Source organism: Coregonus lavaretus (assembly GCF_964263955.1).
Source record: "Coregonus lavaretus genome assembly, chromosome: 26".
Taxonomy (NCBI): domain Eukaryota; kingdom Metazoa; phylum Chordata; class Actinopteri; order Salmoniformes; family Salmonidae; genus Coregonus; species Coregonus lavaretus.
The window spans coordinates 15,470,884-15,492,669 of record NC_140013.1 but is presented as its reverse complement, the minus strand read 5'-3'; the positions used below and the strand labels follow the sequence as shown (position 1 = coordinate 15,492,669).

Below are 21,786 nucleotides of genomic sequence, written 5' to 3'. Positions count from 1 at the left end.
ACACCTGTCCACACACTCAATCAAACAGACTCCAACCTCTCCACAATGGCCAAGACCAGAGAGCTGTGTAAGGACATCAGGGATAAATTTGTAGACCTGCACAAGGCTGGGATGGGCTACAGGACAATAGGCAAGCAGCTTGGTGAGAAGGCAACAACTGTTGGCGCAATTATTGGAAAATGGAAGAAGTTCAAGATGACGGTCAATCACCCTCGGTCTGGGGCTCCATGCAAAATCTCACCTCGTGGGGCATCAATGATCATGAGGAAGGTGAGGGATCAGCCCAGAACTACACGGCAGGACCTGGTCAATGACCTGAAGAGAGCTGGGACCACAGTCTCAAAGAAAACCATTAGTAACACACTACGCCATCATGGAATAAAATCCTGCAGCGCACGCAAGGTCCCCCTGCTCAAGCCAGCGCATGTCCAGGCCCGTCTGAAGTTTGCCAATGACCATCTGGATGATCCAGAGGAGGAATGGGAGAAGGTCATGTGGTCTGATGAGACAAAAATAGAGCTTTTTGGTCTAAACTCCACTCGCCGCGTTTGGAGGAAGAAGAAGGATGAGTACAACCCCAAGAACACCATCCCAACCGTGAAGAATGGAGGTGGAAACATCATTATTTGGGAATGCTTTTCTGCAAAGGGGACAGGACGACTGCACCGTATTGAGGGGAGGATGGATTGGGCCATGTATCGCGAGATCTTGGCCAACAACCTCCTTCCCTCAGTAAAAGCATTGAAGATGGGTCGTGGCTGGGTCTTCCAGCATGACAACGACCTGAAACACACAGCCAGGGCAACTAAGGAGTGGCTCCGTAAGAAGCATTTCAAGGTCCCGGAGTGGCCTAGCCAGTCTCCAGACCTGAACCCAATAGAAAATCTTTGGAGGGAGCTGAAAGTCCGTATTGCCCAGCGACAGCCCTGAAACCTGAAGGATCTGGAGAAGGTCTGTATGGAGGAGTGGGCCAAAATCCCTGCAGCAGTGTGTGCAAACCTGGTCAAGACCTACAGGAAACGTATGATCTCTGTAATTGCAAACAAATGTTTCTGTACCAAATATTAAGTTCTGCTTTTCTGATGTATCAAATACTTATGTCATGCAATAAAATGCAAATTAATTACTTAAAAATCATACAATGTGATTTTCTGGATTTTTGTTTTAGATTCCGTCTCTCACAGTTGAAGTGTAACTATGATAAAAATTACAGACCTCTACATGCTTTGTAAGTAGGAAAACCTGCAAAATCGGCAGTGTATCAAATACTTGTTCTCCCCACTGTATGTTAATAATCAGTGTTTATTTGTGTGTTAATTGGAGAATGGGCTGGATGGAATAATATTTTCATCAATAAAAACTATTCATGCTCACATATTACATGAATTTATTGATCTCAAAAGATAAAGATACATTCAGTTTCTACAGCAACAGAGTTTAATTGTGTGCTTTATAATGCCAACGATTTAACACTAGAGTACCACTACGCAGATAAAACCTGACAAACCAGATTCACGTACAAATTAGACATTACAAACCTTCTCTGTCTTTCTGAAAGTAGTAAAAATGAAATGAGAGAAGGCAGTCTTTCTACCCCAAGGTGCAGCAGTTCAAGAATCTACAATATGTACAGCTATCCAAAATAAACAATTCTCAAAGAATATGAAGAACGACAGATAACTTACTTAAGACTGATAGATAACATGAAGAATGACAGATAACATGAAGAATGACATAACTTAAGCAGTAATAAAGTTACAACAGAAGTAGACAATGTTGGCCGATGTTAAACGACAACTATGTTCATCTGGGTCCGTATTCACAAAGCATCTCAGATTAGGAGGGCTGATGTAGGATCAGTTTGGTATTTTAGATCATAATAAATATGATTACCAGGACGGGGGGGGGGGATCTGATCCTAGATCAGCACTCCTGCTCTGAGACGCTTTGTGAATACAGGCTCTGGGCAACTGTCAAGCGTAGTAGTGCGCAACTATGTTGATCTCAGCCAAGCCCAACTGGAACAATGGCTGCTGTCTGACAGTCTCTTCAAGATAGCTACTGTACATTAAAACATAATCTAGTGTCTTTTTGAGTTTGATGGGTTGAGGGAATGGGGTACTGTGTTCTATTGGTGCCTTGTTGTTTGTGTTTATGTGTAATAAATACAACATTTATAAATAAACACATCAGATTGTGACAACGTAATGTATAGGATATATAACAACTAAAGGAATAAACATTCTGCAGACTAGAATCTCAGATGGCTGATTTGTTTGCACTAAATAAATAAGGCCTACATCCGAAACTGATGCTGGGTTTTTCTTGGGTTTGTCTAACTATGGGCCGTGCATCAGAAAATGAGAAACATGCTTATCTTATTAAAGGGAGACATGTCTGCTCACTGCAGCCTAATGAAAGTCCTCAGTCCTATAGCCAGTCCTATAAGAGGGTGTGTATAATATCACAGGTGTGGTGGGGTTTTTAGCCTGGGTGCCCGATCCTGTTTGTGCTTCAGCCAAATCTTCTACTTCTCGTTGTCCATTGACCATAAGAGTTGGCAAGACAGCACAAACTAATCTGGGACCAGGAAAGGGTTTCTATCCTAGTAGCCAGGCCTGTTGATGCTTTAGCCAAAACATATAGCGTTCCTTGTCATGGCTTACATCACAATTAATGAAAGAGGAATTGGCTAAAGCACAAACAGATCTGGTTACCAGGCTAGGGGTTTTTCATGATTCACATTCCGTGTGCTGGGAAACACAAGGCTTCATGGTGGGGTTTGATGCATGGGGCGTACACAGTTGGGGACATTGGCTGGTGTGTGTTTGTGTAGATGGGGGGTGTCAGCAGAGCCTAGTGGGTCTCCAGTAGCCAGTCAAACAGGCTGGTCAGAGAGCTGCCTCCGTCCTCCTCTTCCTGGTGGAGCTTACAGAACTGGATGACAGCGCTGAAGAGATCTCTGATCCTCCATGCCTTCTGAGACACCAGCTGCACCACCCTCTGGAACTGAGACATCACACTCAGCCAGATTACCATGCTCCTTGTGCACTACACAAGACATATACATAACAGAGTACAATACACACACACACACACACACACACACACACGTACAGGCATAATCAGAGCCTGTGTACCTGGATGTGCTGTGCTGCACCCACCTTGGACGTCCTCCTGTCTTTACACTTCCTGAAGTAGACGGCATGCAGGCCCAGCTCGGAGGCAGCGATCCACTGCAGGGCCAAGCGAAGCTCTGAGTCCACACACTCTGGATCCAAGTCACAGTTGACCACCAGAAGCTCCCTGTGGTTGCTACTGCCCCCTACTGACCGCAGTGAGATGCCCTCTGCAACACATACAGGAAATACATAATGCCCACTTTCTGTTTACATCAAGCTAACTTGCAGTTTCAATGCCAAAACTATGCTGAGGTCTGATGGCACATTGGATGGATTTGGCATCAAATAGGTTCAAGATAGGTTGGGTAAGGAGGGATTGATACCATCAGTGTTGGGGAGTAGTGAAATACATGTAGTTCAACTATTTAATGACATTTTGCAGTAGCTTGGTGGTAGTTGAACTAAATAAAAATCTTGGTAGTGTTTTTAGTAGTTAATTACTTTTTTTCCCCCCATGTAGTTATGTAGCTAACTACTGGAACTACACACAACTTTATTTTGCAAAAATACAATATGGGTGAAGTAGGCAAGATTTTCCTTTCTTTTTCAGCATCAAACCTGCCTAATTCTCACTTTTTGTGTTTAATAGGCTAAATTACACATTCTGTTAACATCTGACTCCAGAGTGATCTGTTCTTGCAATTTGTAGTCAATGACATTTCAGATTTAGATGTATTTTTTTCAGGATGTACAGTACCAGTCAAAAGTTTGGACACACCTACTCATTCAAGGATTTTCTTTATTTTTACTATTTTCTACATTGTAGAATAATAGTGAAGACATCAAAACTATGAAATAACACATATGGAATCATGTAGTAACCAACAGTGTTCAACAAATTAAAATATATTTTATATTTGAGATTCTTCAAATAGCCACCCTTTGACTTGATGACAGCTTTGCACACTCCTGGCATTCTCTCAACCAGCTTCATGAGGTAGTGACCTGGAATGCATTTCAATCAACAGGTGTGCCTTCTTAAAAGTTAATTTGTGGCATTTCTTTCCTTCTTAATGCGTTTGAGCCAATCAGTTGTGATGTGACAAGGTAGTATACAGAAGATAGCCCTATTTGGTAAAATACCAAGTTCATATTATGGCAAGAACAGCTCAAATAAGCAAAGAGAAACGACAGTTCATCATTACTTTAAGACATGAAGGTCAGTCAATACGGAACATTTCAAGAACTTTGAAAGTTTCTTCAAGTGCAGTCGCAAAAACCATCAAGCGCTATGATGAAACCGGCTCTCATGAGGACCACCATAGGAATGGAAGACCCAGTTACCTCTGCTGCAGAGGATAAGTTCATTAGAGTTACCAGCTTCAGAAATTGCAGCCCAAATAAATGCTTCACAGAGTTCAAGTAACAGACACATCTCAACATCAACTGTTCAGAGGGGATTGTGTGAATCAGGCCTTCATGGTCAAATTGCTGCAAAGAAACCACTGCTAAAGGACACCAATAAGAAGAAGAGACCTGCTTCGGCCAAGAAACCAGAGCAATGGACATTAGACCGGTGGAATTTTGTCCTTTGGTCTGGAGTCCAAATGGGAGATTTTTGGTTCCAAACACCGTGTCTTTGTGAGATGCGGTGTGGGTGAATGGATGATCTCCACATGTGTATTTCCCACCGTAAAGCATGGAGGAGGAGGTGTTATGGTGTGGGGGTGCTTTGCTGGTGACACTGTCTGTGATTTATTTAGAATTCAAGGCACACTTAACCAGCATGGCTATCACAGCATTCTATAGCGATACGCAATCCCTTCTGGTTTGTGGGACAATCATTTGTTTTTCAACAGGACAATGACCCAACACACCTCCAGGCTGCGTAAGAGCTATTTTACCAAGAAGAGAGTGCTGTATCAGATGACCTGGCCTCCACAATCCCCTGACCTCAACCCAATTGAGATGGTTTGGGCTGAGTCGGACAGCAGAGTGAAGGAAAAGCAGCCAACAAGTGCTCAGCATATGTGGGAACTCCTTCAATACTGTTGGAAAATCATTCCAGGTGAAGCTGGTTGAGAGAATGCCAAGAGTGTGCATACCCCCCCTACCTTGTCACAACACAACTGATTGGCTCAAACGCATTAAGAAGGAAATAAATTCCACAAATTAACTTTTAAGAAGGCACACCTGTTACTTGAAATGCATTCCAGGTGACTACCTCATGAAGCTGGTTGAGAGAATGCCAAGAGTGTGCAAAGCTGTCATCAAGGCAAAGGATGGCTATTTGAAGAATCTCAAATATAATATATTTTGATTTGTTTAACACTCTTTTGTTTAATACATGATTCCATATGTGTTATTTCATAGTTTTGATGTCTTCACTATTCTTCTACAATGTAAAAAATAGTAAAAATAAAGGAAAACCCTTGAATGAGTAGGTGTGTCCAAACTTTTGACTGGTAGTGTAGTTTGGATGTAGTACTTTTTCTAAGTAAATATAGTTAAGTAAGCTATATTTTTCTTAAGGGTAGCTAACGTCTTCCAGTGTGAAGTAATTTGTAGCTTGGTAAACTATATTTTCAGAGTATCTTCCCCAACACTGGATACAATGTTGTTATATTGACCTAAAATGTTTAATTGGCAGCACAGCAGAGATAAAGCAGTGATATATTTACCATTTCGACATTTGAGTTACACATTACATTGACTGCTTTTCTCCAGTATCTGGGGAATTAGTCACACCAAGTAGCTATAGATAGATCATGTGAGCGACTCATAGAATACTCAGTGTGTAGAGATCTTACAGGGAAGAGGTTGAATAGAGGTTATCGCGAAGACGAACAAGAACAAAGATGAGACAGTAGGGGAGACCGAGAGAGTTGAGTTTCCTGTAGTGTGTGTGTGTATGACTCAGACAGGGTGACACTACTCACCATCTACGTTCTCCCTTAGGTAATCCTTCTCCGCCTCCTCACTGAGGACAGAGAGCATGACCATTAAGACAAGTAGGATGCGTAGGATGCGTTCTGATTTTCTCACTTGATACCCTTAGGCCAGATTTACTAAGCATCTGGGTTTTTCAGTAAGGGATAACACACCAAAAACAAAGCAAAAAGGTATTATTTTGCACCTTTCTATCGATCTTAATCTTTCTCCTTACCTTTTTGTTCTGTCCTGAATGTTTCATTTCCTTTATAAAAATAGGTGCAAACGCTTAGTTCATCTAGCCGTAAGTGTGAACTTACTTATTCCCTGTCATGGATTAAAAACATGTAATTAGTGTAAGCATGGGCTAGCTAGCCGGATGGAGCATCCACCACATTTCCTACATTGTTTGATCTCTTTGTGAGGTGGAGTGAACAGGTACACACTTCATAAACAGGGTAGAGACTAGAGAGAGAATCAGACTGGAGCCTATAAGGCTACATTCTCCTGTTCAAAGGGCCTTGTTTAAAGCCTCAGCGCTTTGTTGTAGGAGTGTAGCCTGCATGTTGTAGGAGGGTTGTTTGCATGTTAGGAGTTATCAGTTACCTGTTCACTGTTCTCTGAGTGGGGATGTCAGAGAAGCCCTCCAGGTCTGCCAGACCCAGGCTAGACGTGCTGCTGTTCCCGTTCCTGCAAATCCAAACAGAACTAAAACTCATTTCCTGTCTCTGGAAAGGCGACAAGATCAGTGACTTGTGAAGGGAACAATAAGGAGCTGCGGTGAAGCGAGCAATGTTGTTCATCAGCTGGTGATTAACATAGAAACAGCAGCTGCAGCTGAGCAGGACGGCTGGGCTGGCAGAGAGAGCCTGACTGGCAATGGGCCCTTCCTTGTGGAGATGGGGGATGTGGAAAGATTGAGCAGTTGGGCGGAGTGGGCGACCATGTCCAGTGTGAGCAGTGTCACCGTGGAGTTAATCGGGGATGAGGTGGTCAGGCGGAGAGGAAGGCAACAGTGACCAGGTGTTTGTTTATGCCACAGCTGTCTGCGCTGGCAGGTTAAAGCAGAAAGCAGCACACATTTCATCACCACTACTGCCAAGCTGAAGCCAGCCAGCCAGCCACACTGCCCTCCTCCTTGTCCTCTGAAGCCTAGAAACATATCCATCCCACTCTTTGTTATCTATACCCTGGTCTCATTTCTCCTGGCTTAGAGGAATGCCAGTAATAGACTTACTACCTCAGGCTTTTGGCTTGGCTGTGTGTCAGTATGAGGCTAGCTAGTGGAACTGAGAAATGGCACTAGCTGAAGCAGGGAATGATAAAGCTAATGTTCTGTGGGCCTTTAATGTGTGAGAAGCAGTGTGACGTCATACCTATGCTACTGCGGCTGCAGCCCCACTCTGACAAAATGCTGGCTCTGGAGTGGGGCTCAGTGTACTAGCTGAGCTCTCTGCCAGTGAGAGGAAAGCCCCCGGGCATACAGCTATTCCACTGAAGCAGCAAGGGCCGAAGACTGGCACAGGACAGCAAAGAGTGAGCAGCAATGGGCTGATGAGAGGGCGACGGACGGCGAGGGCGGTAGTAGCGGTAGGAGTGCTCGGAGCAGTGCATGATGGGACGGAGCAGCGGTTGGTTGCTACGGTTACTGACCCCTCGCTCAGCTGGATAAAACTACTGGTCTCCTCGTGGGGCTCGTCATCGGGGGCGATCTGGGACCAACTTCCTGAGCTGTCCTCACTGCTAGCACTCAGAGAGCGCTTGTTTCGCTCACCTACAGCGGTTACAGCAGCGGGCGCAGAGGACACTGCCATCCTGTCTCTCTCACAGCTGGGGAGAGCAAACAGCAGGGTCACGTACTGTATACACTCTTAGAAAAAATTGTCCATAAAGTGTTCTACCAGGCTGTACTTGTAGGAACCTTTTATGGTTCTAGTTAGCAATTATTTTCTAAGAGTGTATATATGATGTGATAGACTGGGAGGAGCTCAACCCCTCTGATGTGATCTTCCCCCTCATTGGTTGATTTGGTTCTATTCTTGTTCGGGGGATACAGATCCTACATTTATTCATTCTAGAATGCAGTTTAAAAAAAAGTGTGCTATGTACTGTGACTATACACATTTGACATTTGTGTTGGGACCATGAAACCCTGTTCATCACATATTACATACAACCCCCAACCACCACCAAGTATTGGCCTTTCTAAAATCTGTGCCCCTTTTATAGAGCGTGGATAACCCAGGTCCTTTAGTGTGTAAAGGATGTTTTGTATTTGTATTTGTACCTATCCAAATTAACCATAAATTAAAAATGAAATGAAAGGCTGCAGTGTCGGCTGATTCATTTAAATCCTGATTAGATGATTGAAAGCTGCCAGATTCCCAGAGTGGGTTAAGGTGTTGTTTGTCAATGTCAATGAGCCTCACGTTTCCACCAGGGAAAGACCCAGCTGCAGATGACTCGTTCCCTAATTGGAGTTTATTAAGTGTTAAGTGAAAAACCAGCAAACCCTGCAATCCTTTAGCAGCCTAAATATAATAATCTCTTCCATCTATTTTCCTATTCTTATTATTTATTGCATGTGTCAATCCAATCTACAGGGAACTGCCAAAATAATGGAAACACTTGAGGGATACAAAGTATATTGAAAGCAGGTGCTTTCAACCACACAGGTGTGGTTCCTGAGTTAGTTAAGCAATTAAGCAACACTTACGGGAGATTCTGGAGCAGCGCCTGAGACAGCGTTTTCCACCACCATTAACAAAACACCAAATAATGGAATTTTTCGTGGAAGAATAGTGTCGCATCCCTCCGATAGAGTTCCAGACACTTGTAGAATCTATGCCAAGGTGCACTGAAGCTGTTCTGGCTCGTGGTGGCCCAATGCCCTATTGGTGTTTCCTTTATTTTGGAAGTTACATTTATATGATACTATGATATTTTTTTCAAGTATCAACAACTTCTCAATAACCTCCAAAGTATTTCAATCCCATTTGTTTATTTTCCTTTCTATTTGTGACCTTGTGTTGTCGTCTACAGTATGTCAACGTGGTCTGTAAATGTTTGTCGCTTAGCTGATGAGCTCAAGATGCGAGACTAATTCCTGGAACACCAATAAAGGGACCTGAAGTACTTTGTAAGGTTTCTGTAACCTCCTTATGGTGCCCACCTCCTCCAGTAGTAGGCCTCCCTGCAGTCTATATATCCACGCTGCACTGCCCCCCTAAAGGCCACTCTCACTACCAAGAAGGTCCGTGTGAATCTTCTCACCCTCCTGAGTCCTTGTTACACAATTGACCTCTGAGTGAAATGTCAGACCCAAATTACAGGACAATATGATGCCACTGTTGTATGTAGCCTGGCTCTTATATACATAATATACTGTATGTGTGATATACACTTCCCTCCATGTGTATTTGAAGAGGGAAGTAATTTTTGTAAATTTGTCTCTATACTTTTTTTAATTTAAGATGATATTTGTGCGTCTATAACTTTCTCACTCATCATTATTCATTCAGGATTATCCGTAATCATGGTAGCATCCACATTCATGTAGAAGTGTTTAGAAACATATTATATTCTTATTTACAATAAAAGTGACTCCAAAATAACACAATATATTATTTACCATGACTTTCTATTGGGAACAAAATAATCTGAAACACAACCAAAACAAACAGCAAATGTATCCAACAAATGTGTGGAGTCACAAGCTTGATGTAGTCATTGCGTGCTATGAAAATGGTACCAAATACTTAACTTTTTACTACTTTAATACACATATAAGTGAATTTGTCCCAATCCAATACTTTTGCTCCCCTAAAATAGGGGGACTATGTACAGAAAGTGCTGTAATTTTTAAACGGTTCACCCGATATGGATATAAATATCCTCAAATGAAAGCTGACAGGCTGCACTTTAACCTCATAGTCATTGTTTGATTTCAAATCCAAACTTTTGTGTATTTTACCCCACTTTTTCTCCCCAATCTCGTGATATCCAATTGTGATCCAATTACGATCTTGTCTCATTGCTGCAACTCCCCAACGGGCTCGGGAGAGGCGAAGGTCGAGTCATACGTCCTCTGAACATGACCCGCCAAACCGCGCTTCTTAACACCTGCCCGCTTAACCCGGAAGCCAGCTTAACCCGTTCAACTGACGACCGAAGTAAGCCTGCAGACGCCCGGCCTGCCACAAGGAGTCACTAGAGCGCGATGAGCCAAGTAAAGCCCACCTGACCAAACCCTCCCCTAACTTGGACAACGCTGGGCCAATTGTGCGCCGCCCTATGGGACTCCCGGTCACGGCCGGTTGTGACACAGCCTGGGATCAAACCTGGGTCTGTAGTGACGCCTCAAGCACTGCAATGCAGTGCCTTAGAACACTGCGCCACTCTGGGATTTTTTTTCTTTTCATACATATCTGTTTTACCGTTTAGAAATGAAAGCACTTCATGTATCTAGTCCCCCCACATGTGAAGAAGTCATAAGTATTTGGTCAAAACTTTGTGTATTAAAGTGAAACTGACAGTGTTTTAGCAACATTAAATCTTATTGAAATCTGTTCATATACACCCCCAGGTGTAATAAGGGAACATTAGATAACCCCTTTTTTTTTTTTTTACTAGTTGGTCATCAACATTGCACTGAGAAACGATGGGGAATAGTAGCCTGCTCGTCCTTCTGCAGCTTGCCTGCCAATGCATGCTTGTCCCAACTCATATTTTGACAACTGAATGGGGAACTTACCTGCCTACCCATTTGATCGATGCCAAATACATTTGATTGACACCTAAGAGATATGCTAACTGTCGATTACAGTCGTTAAGTTCAGCATAGCAAAGCGATTCACATTTCTTGCTAGCTAACCAAATGACACCTGCAACTAGCTGTGGCCACCGAAAAACGATATGAGGGGGAAAAGTCACTCACTCACCCACTCCTCCAATGACATGACAGCCTAGCTAACATTAGGCTCTGTGTTTTTAGCTTGTAAATAAATAGCTAGCTACAGAAATAGATAGGCTATCCCAGGGGTGTCAAACTCAATCAGCACACAGGCCATATTGAAAAAACAAAATGAATTTGCGGGCCAGACATAGCCTATTAGTTTTTTACGTGCAACTGCGACCCAAACTGGCCATTTCTTTATTTAAAAATAATAATAATGTCCACTTACAGTGCATTTCGGAAAGTTTTCAGACCCCTTGATAAAATTGTTTTTTCCCCCTCATTAATCTACACACAATACCCCATAATGACAAAGCAAAAACAGGTTTGTAGAAAATGTTGCAAAATAATTAATACAAACTGAAATATCACATTTACATAAGTATTCAGACACAAAGGTTTGAAGCACCTTTGGCAGCGATTACAGTCTTGATTCTTCTTTGGTATGACGCTACAAGCTTGGCACACCTGTATTTGGTGAGTTTCTCCCATTCTTCTCTGCAGATCCTCTCTAGCTCTGTCAGGTTGGATGGGGAGCGACGCTGCACAGCTATGTTCGATCGGGTTCAAGTCCGGGCTCCTGAGCGCTCTGGAGCAGGTTTTCATCAAAGATCTCTCTGTACTTTGCTCCATTCATCTTTCCCTAGATCCTGACTAGTCTCCTAGACCCTGCCGCTGAAAAACATCCCCACAGCATGATGCTGCCACCACCATGCTTCACCATAGGGATGGTGCCAGGTTTCCTCCAGACGTGACACTTGGCATTCAGGCCAAAGAGTTCAATCTTGTTTTTCATGGTCTGAGAGTCCTTTAGGTGCCTTTTGGCAAACTCCAAGCGGGCTGTCATGTGCATTTTACTGAGGAGTGGCTTCCTTCTGGCCACTCTACCATAAAGGCCTGATTGGATGAGTGCTGCAGAGATGGTTGTCCTTCTGGAAGGTTCTCCCATCTCCACAGAGGAACTCTGGAGCTCTATCAGAGTGACCATCGGATTCTTGGTCACCTCCCTGACCAAGGCCCTTCTCCCCCGATTGCTCAGTTTGGCTGGGCGGCCAGCTCTAGGAAGAGTCTTGGTGGTTCCAAACTTCTTCCATTTAAGAATGATGGAGGCCACTTAGTTCTTGGGAACCTTCAATGCTGCAGAAATGTTTAGGTAACCTTCCCCAGATCTGTGCCTCGACACAATCCTGTCTTGGAGCTCTACTGACAATTTCTTCAACCCCATGGCTTGGATTTTGCTCTGACATGCACTGTCAACTGTGGGACCTTATATAGACCGATATGTGCCTTTCCAATCATGTCCAATCAATTAAATTTACCACAGGTGGACACTAATCAAGTTGTAGAAACACCTCAAGGAAGATAAATGGAAACAGGATGCACCTGAGCTCAATTTCGAGTCTCATTACAAAGGGTCTGAATACTTATGTAAATAAGGTATTTCTGTTTTTTAATTAATTAGCTAAAATTTCTATTAACCTTTTTGCTTTGTCATTATGGGGTATTGTGTGTAGATTGATGAGGAATTGTTTTTATTTAATACATTTTAGAATAAGGCTGTAACGTAACAAAATGTGGAAAAAGTGAAGGGGTCTGAATACTTTCCGAATGCACTGTATGTACATAGGATGATGTACTGTATATAGAATTTTAACATATTAAAACAAAAGAAGAGATAAATCATATTTGTCCAGCCTTTGCTTCCCTGCTTGCAGATGTGCATAATATGATGTGACCTTAATCAAAAAGTATTGAATACCTCCAAATAACAAAAACGTAGCTATAGGTTGTTGTAACATTTAAACTTAAAACATGTTTTTAATTTATTTTCACAGCATGGATCATCGGTTTTGTTGAATGCAGCATTGCTGTATGGTGCACTCAAAATGTCTTGTAGTTGAGTAGCCAGCCTAGGCTACTGCTCAAATGTTGCTGTAATAGGCCTGCATGTTTCTCCTTTGCATGGTGTTTTGTTGCAGGTTTAGTTTTTGGGTTATTCATTGTCAAGCTTTAAAACCGAAGCCAGACTGCAACCTTTTAGTAGCCTAGCTAGGACTGTGGCATGTGGTCTGTACACTTTCCCTCTGCTGCACGCTGTAAACGGGACACACGAAAGCAGCACAATTGAAGTTGAATTCACCGATGCGAGCACATCAGGCAGTCATTTCATAAAGTAGATGACTCAACTGTTGACTCATTTATTCTCGCTTGTGTGTCCTATTCGGCCCGTGGGCCTTGTGTTTGACACCTGTGCGCTAGCCTATTAGCCACATCATGACTGGCTTGTGATCATTGCCCTTGCTAGTTTGATTGTATTGACATTCCCAGCCTTAGTTACAGTCGTCAGTTTTTGTTCAAAATATTGATTTATTGAAACTAAAACAGTGCATCCAAAATGGGTGGAGGCAGCAAACAATGTACCAGGTCAGCTGTGATTTACAACCTGATATAAATATTTTTTGGAATACCAAGACATTTATTGGTGAATTATATTCATCATGCATTGAACTGCATCCATATATTCGGCCAACAATGGCTTACTAGACATCATGGAATTTTTGGTCAAATTTATATATATATTTTGAAGCATAAAATGGGAATTTGATATTTTTGACTGATATTATGATTGTCTGTTTCATATCTGCAAATTAGTTAAAACGCTGTCAGTTCCACTTTAAATTAGTCAAAGTTTAGAATTTAGGCCCATATTCGTTGCACACAATGACTAAATCAAGCTTGTAACTTGACTCGTTGGATGCATTTACAATTTGTTCTGGTTGTGTTTTGGGTTATGTTTTGCCAGAATGATGACTGGAGTAATTTTCTTTCTAAGTGAGTAGATAAGATGTTTCATTATGAATAATGATGAGTGAGATGCCATTAAGAGGCTACAACAAAACATGCTAACCTCTCACCATTACCAATACCTGGGGAGGTCAGCATTTTGAGGGGTATGATCTTTGTGCCTCTGTAACCTTCTCATTCCTCATTATTCACGATTCATTCATGATCATCCATAATCATGTTAGCATCCACATTAATGTAGAAGTGTTCAGAAACCTCTTCTATATTTACTTACAATAAAAGTTACTCCAAAATGGCAAAACTCCAAAATGGCAAAACATAATGGGCAATTCCAGGGTAACATAATGATGCTGAGATTTTTCACTTTAAATGCATGCCAAACAAAAACCAATGATTGCAAAGTTAAACAAACCATACAACTCTATGCACAAGGATGACTTTTAACAATTTCCACAGACATTTTTACAAAAAACATTTACTTGAAGAACTGTGTAGATGCAAAGTTTGGTAACAAAATGACGGCACAAACCATTGCTTTTTGTTCGACATACCTCTTAAAGTAAAAAATCTGAGCATCATTCTGTTAGCGTGGAATTGCCCTAATCCAAAACAACCAAAACAAACCGCAAATGCATCCAACAAGTCACAAGCTTGATGTAGTCATTGCCTGCAAGGAATACAGGACCAAATACCAACATTTGGACTACTTTAATTCAAGTGAATGTGTCCAAATACTTATGTATTCTTCAAATGGGGGGACTAGATGCATAAAGTGCTTTCTAAACAGTAAAACAGATATGCATGGAAATACCTTCAAATAAAAGCTGACATTCTGTACTCTCGCCTAATATGAAACATCTCAAATCCAAAATGCTGGTGTATGGAGCCAAATTAACATTTTTGCTTCACTGTCCAAATACATATGGGGGAGTATATACGTATATGTGTGTGTGTATTTGGGTTTGTATGAATGTTTATGAGTATCTGCGGTCGTGACTAGAGGCATGTCAATGCCACCTTGAAGATCAAGGTTAGATATAGATAAAAGCTTCAGACTCCAACACAGCAACATGACTCATAACCTGGCTGTGGGTCTGTATAATCCCAGAGACTTTCACAATAGACTACTTTCTCTGTGGATGCAGTAGAAGCCATTATGTGGCTGGGTCTCTGATACCCAACACTATAAACAGTTTAACAACGCATGGATGGTTTTCTATTTATAAACACATGAAGTCACAATTCAAGGTGTTTCGGAAAATTATTTCCAAGGAGGACTATGAAAAAAAATACTACCATGCAAGTGAATGTTGTTTCATCACCCTCTCTCTCTCTCTCTCTCTCTCTCTCTCTCTCTCTCTCTCTCTCTCTCTCTCTCTCTCTCTCTCTCTCTCTCTCTCTCTCTCTCTCTCTCTCTCTCTCTCTCTCTCTCTCTCTCTCTCTCTCTCTCTCTCTCTCTCTCTCTCTCTCTCTCTCTCTCTCTCTCTCTCTCACACAGAGATCAAAAGCAAGCTGAGAGTCTGCAGCCTTTGATAGTCTTGTGAGGCTCTCATCTCCACTGATGATGCCCCTTTGCTGTGAGAGCCTGTTTGTGTGTTTGAGGGTGGGATTGACTCACAGGGGAATCGTGAACTGAGAGAGGACTTACCTGCTGCGTCTCACCAAGGCCCTCTCAGCGCGCCACTGGGCTGTCCCCTCAGGGGGCGTTGGGTCCCAGGGGCGGCGCCCAGCCCTTTCCACCGGGTCCCCAGACTCTGGATCATCCCTCTGATCTGTTTCGATGTGGATCACCGGTACAGGGACTTCCCTGGGGCCCCTGATGGGGGGCCCCGCTGTTGTACATGTGCTGTCTCCGCCCCCTCCGGATTGCTCCTGGCTGGCTCTGCTTCGGGTGCAACCAGGGCGGGACTGTTTGAAGCCCCTCCTCCTCTCCCCAACAGGCATGTGTTGCTGTCGACCCACCACGCCCCCTCCTCCAGCCCCATCCCCTTCCTGCAGGACAGACTTCCCGGTTTCCACGATGTCTGCAGCCAGGCGGTTGGCATACTGCAGCACTTGGGTCTGGGACTCTGCATCCACCAGGTCAATGCTGTCCTCCGGGTCCACAATGATCTTGTTCTTCCGCATCAGGGACTCAATGGAGCTGGACCAGGTCTCGTGGATCAGCATGTCGGTGATCTGGTCCGTCTGGCCCCTCTGGTACAGACAGGAGTCAGACTTGCACAGGCCCGTGGCAGACACCTGCACCGAGTTGGTGGGGTAGATGTTGAGCGTGTCCCCGTGTCCATTGTGGACGAAGCCGTCAAAGGAGTTGGCCTTGATGGGCGAGTTGACGGTCAGCCTGGAGTCTGAGAAACGTCTGTCCGGCACGGAGGACTGACGGATACAGAAGAGGGTTCTGGGAGATGGAGGCAATAGGCTGTTGCTCCACTCTTTAGTTCTGCCCATACTGTAGTCTTTGCTCTCCTTGTCCATGTCTTTGAGCATGAACCTGTAGAACTCCTCTGTGATGCTCTCTGTGCTGGACTGCTTGGACAGACAGGAGGTGGTCCTCACATTGAGGTGGCCATTCTTCTTGGTGGCCGCCTGCTGCACGGCTGCCGCCAGGATGCTGCTGGCGTTCTGCCCGGCGTAGTAATCCAGGAGCAGGTCAAAGCCCCGGCCCTCCGTCTCCATCTGGTTCACCATAAAGCGGGAGAACTCGTCCGTGATGCTCTCGCAGCTGGACTGCTTGGAGATGGAGCCTCCTCTGCTCAGGTTCTGGCCCAGCCGGCTGCCGGGGCCCAGGGTGTTGGGGGTACCCGGGGGGCCTGCGTCCTCCTCTGGGATGCTTTCATAGCTGGCGGCCTTTCCCCGGCTCCACCTCTCACACTGCAGCCGGCTGCGGGTCTGCTGGCCGGGCTTGGAGGTGTCAACCACATTGAGCTCGGGGCAGTTCATGATGCGGGCGGTGACCTCGGAGGCAAAGAGTGCGAAGGGGTCAAGAGTCTGGGGCATGTCGTCTAGGTTAACTGTCTCATCCACCACGCGGTTGACCAGGCACTCCATCAACTCTGGCTGCTCCTCTGTCTTCCTCTTGATCTCACTGAGGCGCGGCGGCCGGTGCTTTTTGGATGCCACACCGCCGTTCTGGCCCTCCTTTCTGCGGAGGGCCGTGCAACAGGAGGGCAGCAGGTAACCCCCCTCGGGGTAGTAGCCGGCTGCGCCCTTCAGGGCACAGAACCACGGCTGCTTCCCGCTGGAGTTCTCCAGGCAGATGGCGGCCAGCTCAGTAGCCATGGAGACCACGGTGGTGGCGAGGTCATCAGCGAAGTAGTTGACGGGGGTAGTTCTGGACTCTGAGTCCATCTTTAGGCAGACCAAGGCCCCTGTGGAGGAGGAGCTAAAAGAGGACTGAGGGGTCAGAGAAGACTGTCTGCTGTCCGTACTGGCTCTCCATCTTTTCTCTGTGCCCAGGGATGAAGAGACCTGGTGGGCTAAGCTCTCTGTAAAAGGCTCTCTGATGTTTCCTCTGGCCTGCTGGCCCTGGAGGTCATAGCAGTCCTTAGTAGAGGACAAGACTTTAGTCGGAGCTTGTCTGCGCTGCTGCTGCTCTCTGATATGTGGCGAGCTGTGAGACCCATAATGTTCACTCTCCCTCTCCTCCAGTCCATATTTCTCCTCCCTCATCCTGGAGTAGACGGGCGTCTTTTCTGCCAATTGGGCTTCACAATTATCGGTCTGGCTGGAGCCAACGAAGCGCAGTAATTGGCTTAATGGTTCCTTGGTGGTGGCGGCCGCCTCGTAGTCCCTGAAGCCGACATCACCCTCTTGTCTGTCAAACGACCCTATATCACATTTGGAAATGTCACCGATCCGCTTTGAAGTGAGACAAAGGATGTCGAAGAGCACATTGCTCACGCTCTCCTGCAGAAAGCCCTGGATATCAGGGACATCTTTGCCCGGGCCTTCCAGTTCTTTTTTCTTTTTCGCTTTCTTGAACGCGTGTTTGAAGAGGCCGTCGGCCACCTCGCTGATGAAATTGTCCACCTCCGTCTCGTCCATCTTGTCCAGACAGGACTTTTTGGGAGACGTGATGCCGTCCACGATCCTGTTGTGGGTGGACTCCAGTAGGTGGGCCACACTCTTGTAGTCCTGAGGCTGAGCCAGCACCCCTGCTGCCTCTTTGTGAAGAACTTCAGCGATACTGGTGCGGAAGGCCTCGATGCTGGTCCCCTCGGCCACGCTGCAGTGGAGGGTGATGGCCGTGGAGGCCTGTGCTGCAGATAGGAGCCCCACGGAGGTGGCCGAGTAGACCTCGGTGGTGGAGTCGTCTTCTGACTCACAGCCCCCCTCCCCGGCCTCTTCGGCTAGCTCCACCACGGCCACCGACCCCGCCACCTGGGCCATCCCGCACATGGCTGAGGAGAAGGAGTAATCGGTGCCCTCAGGGTCCCTCTGTCCCTCTCTCTCCATGTCCTCCTCTGTTGGCTCCATCGCCAGCTGCTCTGCTACCTGTGGGCTGGAGATTGTGCCGATGACACTAGCAGCGCATGCCAGGGCCCGCTGCAGGGGTTTGGTGGGGTGGCGTCCATTGGTAGTGGTGGTAGAGCGGAAGTCATGGGTCTCTGGTCCGTGTTCCGTCAGTACCTGTCTGGCAGCATCACCACCAACACCATGCTCCACAGCCACGTGAGAGGCCTGAGTACCCAGCCACTCCGGCAGGCCCTCGCAGCTATCCGGGCTCTGCACTATGACGATCTTGGGGAGCTCGAAAGAGCAGGCGCGTGCCCGAGAGGGCTCCTCTGCTCCTGTCCGGGCGAGGCTGGCGGGGGGGCGGTGGCTACTGGGGAACATGCTCACAGCGGCCTCTGGGGTGAAGGACGGTTCATCCTGAGACAGGCGGATGAAGGCGTCCTGCAGTACTGACTCGGCCAGGTTGGTGGCATAGTGGCCGGCCGACTCCTTGGTGTGGTGACTGCTAGCTCTCACCGGTACCATTCCTCCTCGTTTCGTGGTGGCTAGGGGGGCGCAGATGGTGCTCTCGGAGTCCTCACTGTCCTGCCACTGATGCTGGCCCAGGCGTCCCCTCTGACACACAGGTCTGTCGCTGTGTGCTGCATCTGCCAAGCCCTCTGCCACATCTAAGCACTCTGGCTCTGAGCGGAGAAAGAGAGAGAGAGAGAGAGAGGCATGTCCAGAACTGTTAGAGAGTAGTTCCATCAAACTCCCAATGTGCCACAGCAAGAGCAATGACAACCCAGCTCTGGTTTAACCAAGCTAGCAATAACACCAGACTTTCACTGAGCAGTATTTGCTCACTCAAACCTGACTATAGCTACCAACCAAACCCTAGCTGGTCCCAGTTATGTTTGTGCTGTCTTACCAATGACCATAAGAGTTGGCTACACAGGCTACAATACAACATAAACAGATCTGGGAACAGGCTAACCTACCCCCATGAAAATGAACTGCAAAGCACAGTGTGTATTGTTTCGGGGCGGAGCTCATTAGAATAATACTCAGCATGCTTTGCAAGTGTTCATTTTTACATATACATGTATATTTAGTTCATTTAGCAGATGCTTTTATCACAGCATAGTGCTATCAGACTTCTGATACCAATGCAGGGTGAAAGGGGGGGCCATAAAATGTGAACCGTTATAAATTACAGTATTTTGAAAATACAAAATACATTGGAGTGCAGTTCAGCCCAGTGTAATTCAAATACAAAATACTCAGAAGTAATTAAAATAAGTATTTCAAATAAATGTAACAGAAATACTGCCCATCTCTGCTTACAGGATGTTAATTATAGATAAGCGGAGACTTGTCATTGTGCAGAAAAGTGCCGCCAAGTTCAGGGCCATATACTGTATATTAATCTCAATCATGACAGGCATTGATCTGTTCTACTGTATGTGCACTCAGCTGCACGGCACACCATGCGAGGCACACACGCACTAAGGAGCTACGCAGCCAGCCAGCCACAGAGAAATGTGTTTACAGATGAAGACTGACAGGCATGAGAGAACAAGAGAACAACAGCACAAACGGCTGGACGCCTGTCGTTCCCTTTTGAAACGAGACGAGGGACATCTTCAGTGGTAAGAATAGCATTTAAGGAACATGTAGACTATTCCTGATTCGGAAAGTATTCAGACCCCTTGATTTTTTCCACATGTTGTTACATTACAGCCTTATTCTAAAATGGATTAAATTGTTTTTTTCCCCCCTCATCAATCTACACACAATACCCCATAATGACAAAGCAAAAACAACAGGTTTTTAGAAATTTTTGTTAAGTTATAAAAAATAGAAAAACTGAAATATAACATTTACATAAGTATTCAGACCCTTTACTCAGTACTTTGTTGAAGCATCTTTGGCAGCAATTACAGCCTTGAGTCTTCTTGGGTATGACGCTACAATCTTGGCACACCTGTATTTGGGGAGTTTCTCCCATTCTTCTATGCAGATCCTCTCAAGCTCTTTCAGGCTGGATGGGGAGCATCGCTGCACAGCTATTTTCAGGTCTCTCCAGAGATGTTCGTTCGGGTTCAAGTCTGGGCTCTGGCTGGGCCACTCAAGGACATTCAGAGACTTGTCCCGAAGCCACTCCTGCGTTGTCTTGGCTGTGTGCTAAGGGTCGTTGTCCTGTTAGAAGGTGAACCTTCGCCCCAGTCTGAGATCCTGAGTGCTCTGGAGCAGGTTTTCATCAAGGATCTCTCTGTACTTTGCTCCGTTCATCTTTCCCTCTATCCTGATTAGTCTCCTAGTCACTGCCGCTGAAAAACATCCCCACAGCATGATGCTGCCACCACCATGCTTCACCGTAGCATGCAGGTTTCCTCCAGACGTGACGCTTGGCATTCAGGCCAAAGAGTTCAATCTTGGTTTCATCAGACCAGAGAATCTTGTTTAGGTGCCTTTTGGCAAACACCAAGCGGGCTGTCATGTGCCTTTTACTAAGGAGTGGCTTCCGTCTGGCCACTCTACCATAAAGGCCTGATTAGTGGAGTTCTGCAGAGATGGTTGTCCTTCTGGAAGGTTCTCCCATCTCCATAGAGGAACTCTGGAGCTCTGTCAAAGTGACCAAAGGGTTCTTGGTCACCTCCCTGACCAAGGCCCTTCTCCCCAGATTGCTCAGTTTGGCTGGGCGGCCAGCTCTAGGAAGAGTCTTGGTGGTTCCAAACTTCTTCCATTTAAGAATGATGGAGGCCACTGTGTTCTTGGGGACCTTCAATGCTGCTGAAATGTTTTGGTACCCTTCCTCAGATCTGTGCCTCGACACAATCCTGTCTCGGAGCTCTACGGACAATTCCTTCGACCTCATGGCTTGGTTTTTGCTCTGACATGCACTGTCAACTGTGTGACCTTATATAGACAGGTGTGTGCCTTTCCAAATCATGTCCAATCAATTGAATTTACCACAGGTGGACTCCAATCAAGTTGTAGAAACATCTCAAAGATGATCAATGGAAACAGGATGCACCTTAGCTCAATTTTGAGTCTCATAGCAAAGGGTCTGAATACATTTGCAAACATTTCTAAAAAGTCATTATGGGGTATTGTGTGTAGATGTATTTTTGTAATCCATTTTAGAATAAGGCTATAACGCAACAAAATGTTGAAAAAGTCAAGGGGTCTGAATAGTTTCTGAATGCACTGTACAAGACTCTATAATAACACTACATCAATAACAACTTAGATTTTTATTGAGCTGACCTGTTTTGAGAGTAGGCTACTGAATAACGTATTACCTTACAAAATGTGACATTTTTCCACCCAAAATGAGTGCTTCACATTAGTAGATTTGTAAATAATAAATGATTTATCCCATTTAGCAGACACTTTTGTCGAAAGTGACCTAGAACAGTGACTGAGATCAACATTTTCATATTTGCTATCCTCATGCTATATAAACTTAGCCACATAGGACTACTTTACTCTACTTTCATATTCACCACATATGCCAGTAAAATACATTGAACT

At 45.2% G+C, this 21,786-nt stretch overlaps 1 protein-coding gene across 1 annotated transcript in view; it reads right to left on the bottom strand.

The window, feature by feature from the left end:
• Positions 1-2,733: 2,733 nt before the first annotated feature.
• Positions 2,734-21,786, bottom strand: part of LOC311101436 (A-kinase anchor protein SPHKAP-like) — a gene marked incomplete at its 5' end in the record, with an annotated part of 72,966 nt that continues 53,913 nt past the window's right edge. The window contains 6 exons of the mRNA XM_084142581.1: positions 2,734-3,009; positions 3,165-3,349; positions 6,062-6,102; positions 6,660-6,743; positions 7,707-7,883; positions 15,461-18,950. Of these exons, the coding sequence (XP_083998707.1) occupies positions 2,857-3,009; positions 3,165-3,349; positions 6,062-6,102; positions 6,660-6,743; positions 7,707-7,883; positions 15,461-18,950 (4,130 nt within the window). The 3' untranslated portion in view covers positions 2,734-2,856. The remainder of the gene's footprint in view (positions 3,010-3,164; positions 3,350-6,061; positions 6,103-6,659; positions 6,744-7,706; positions 7,884-15,460; positions 18,951-21,786) is intronic.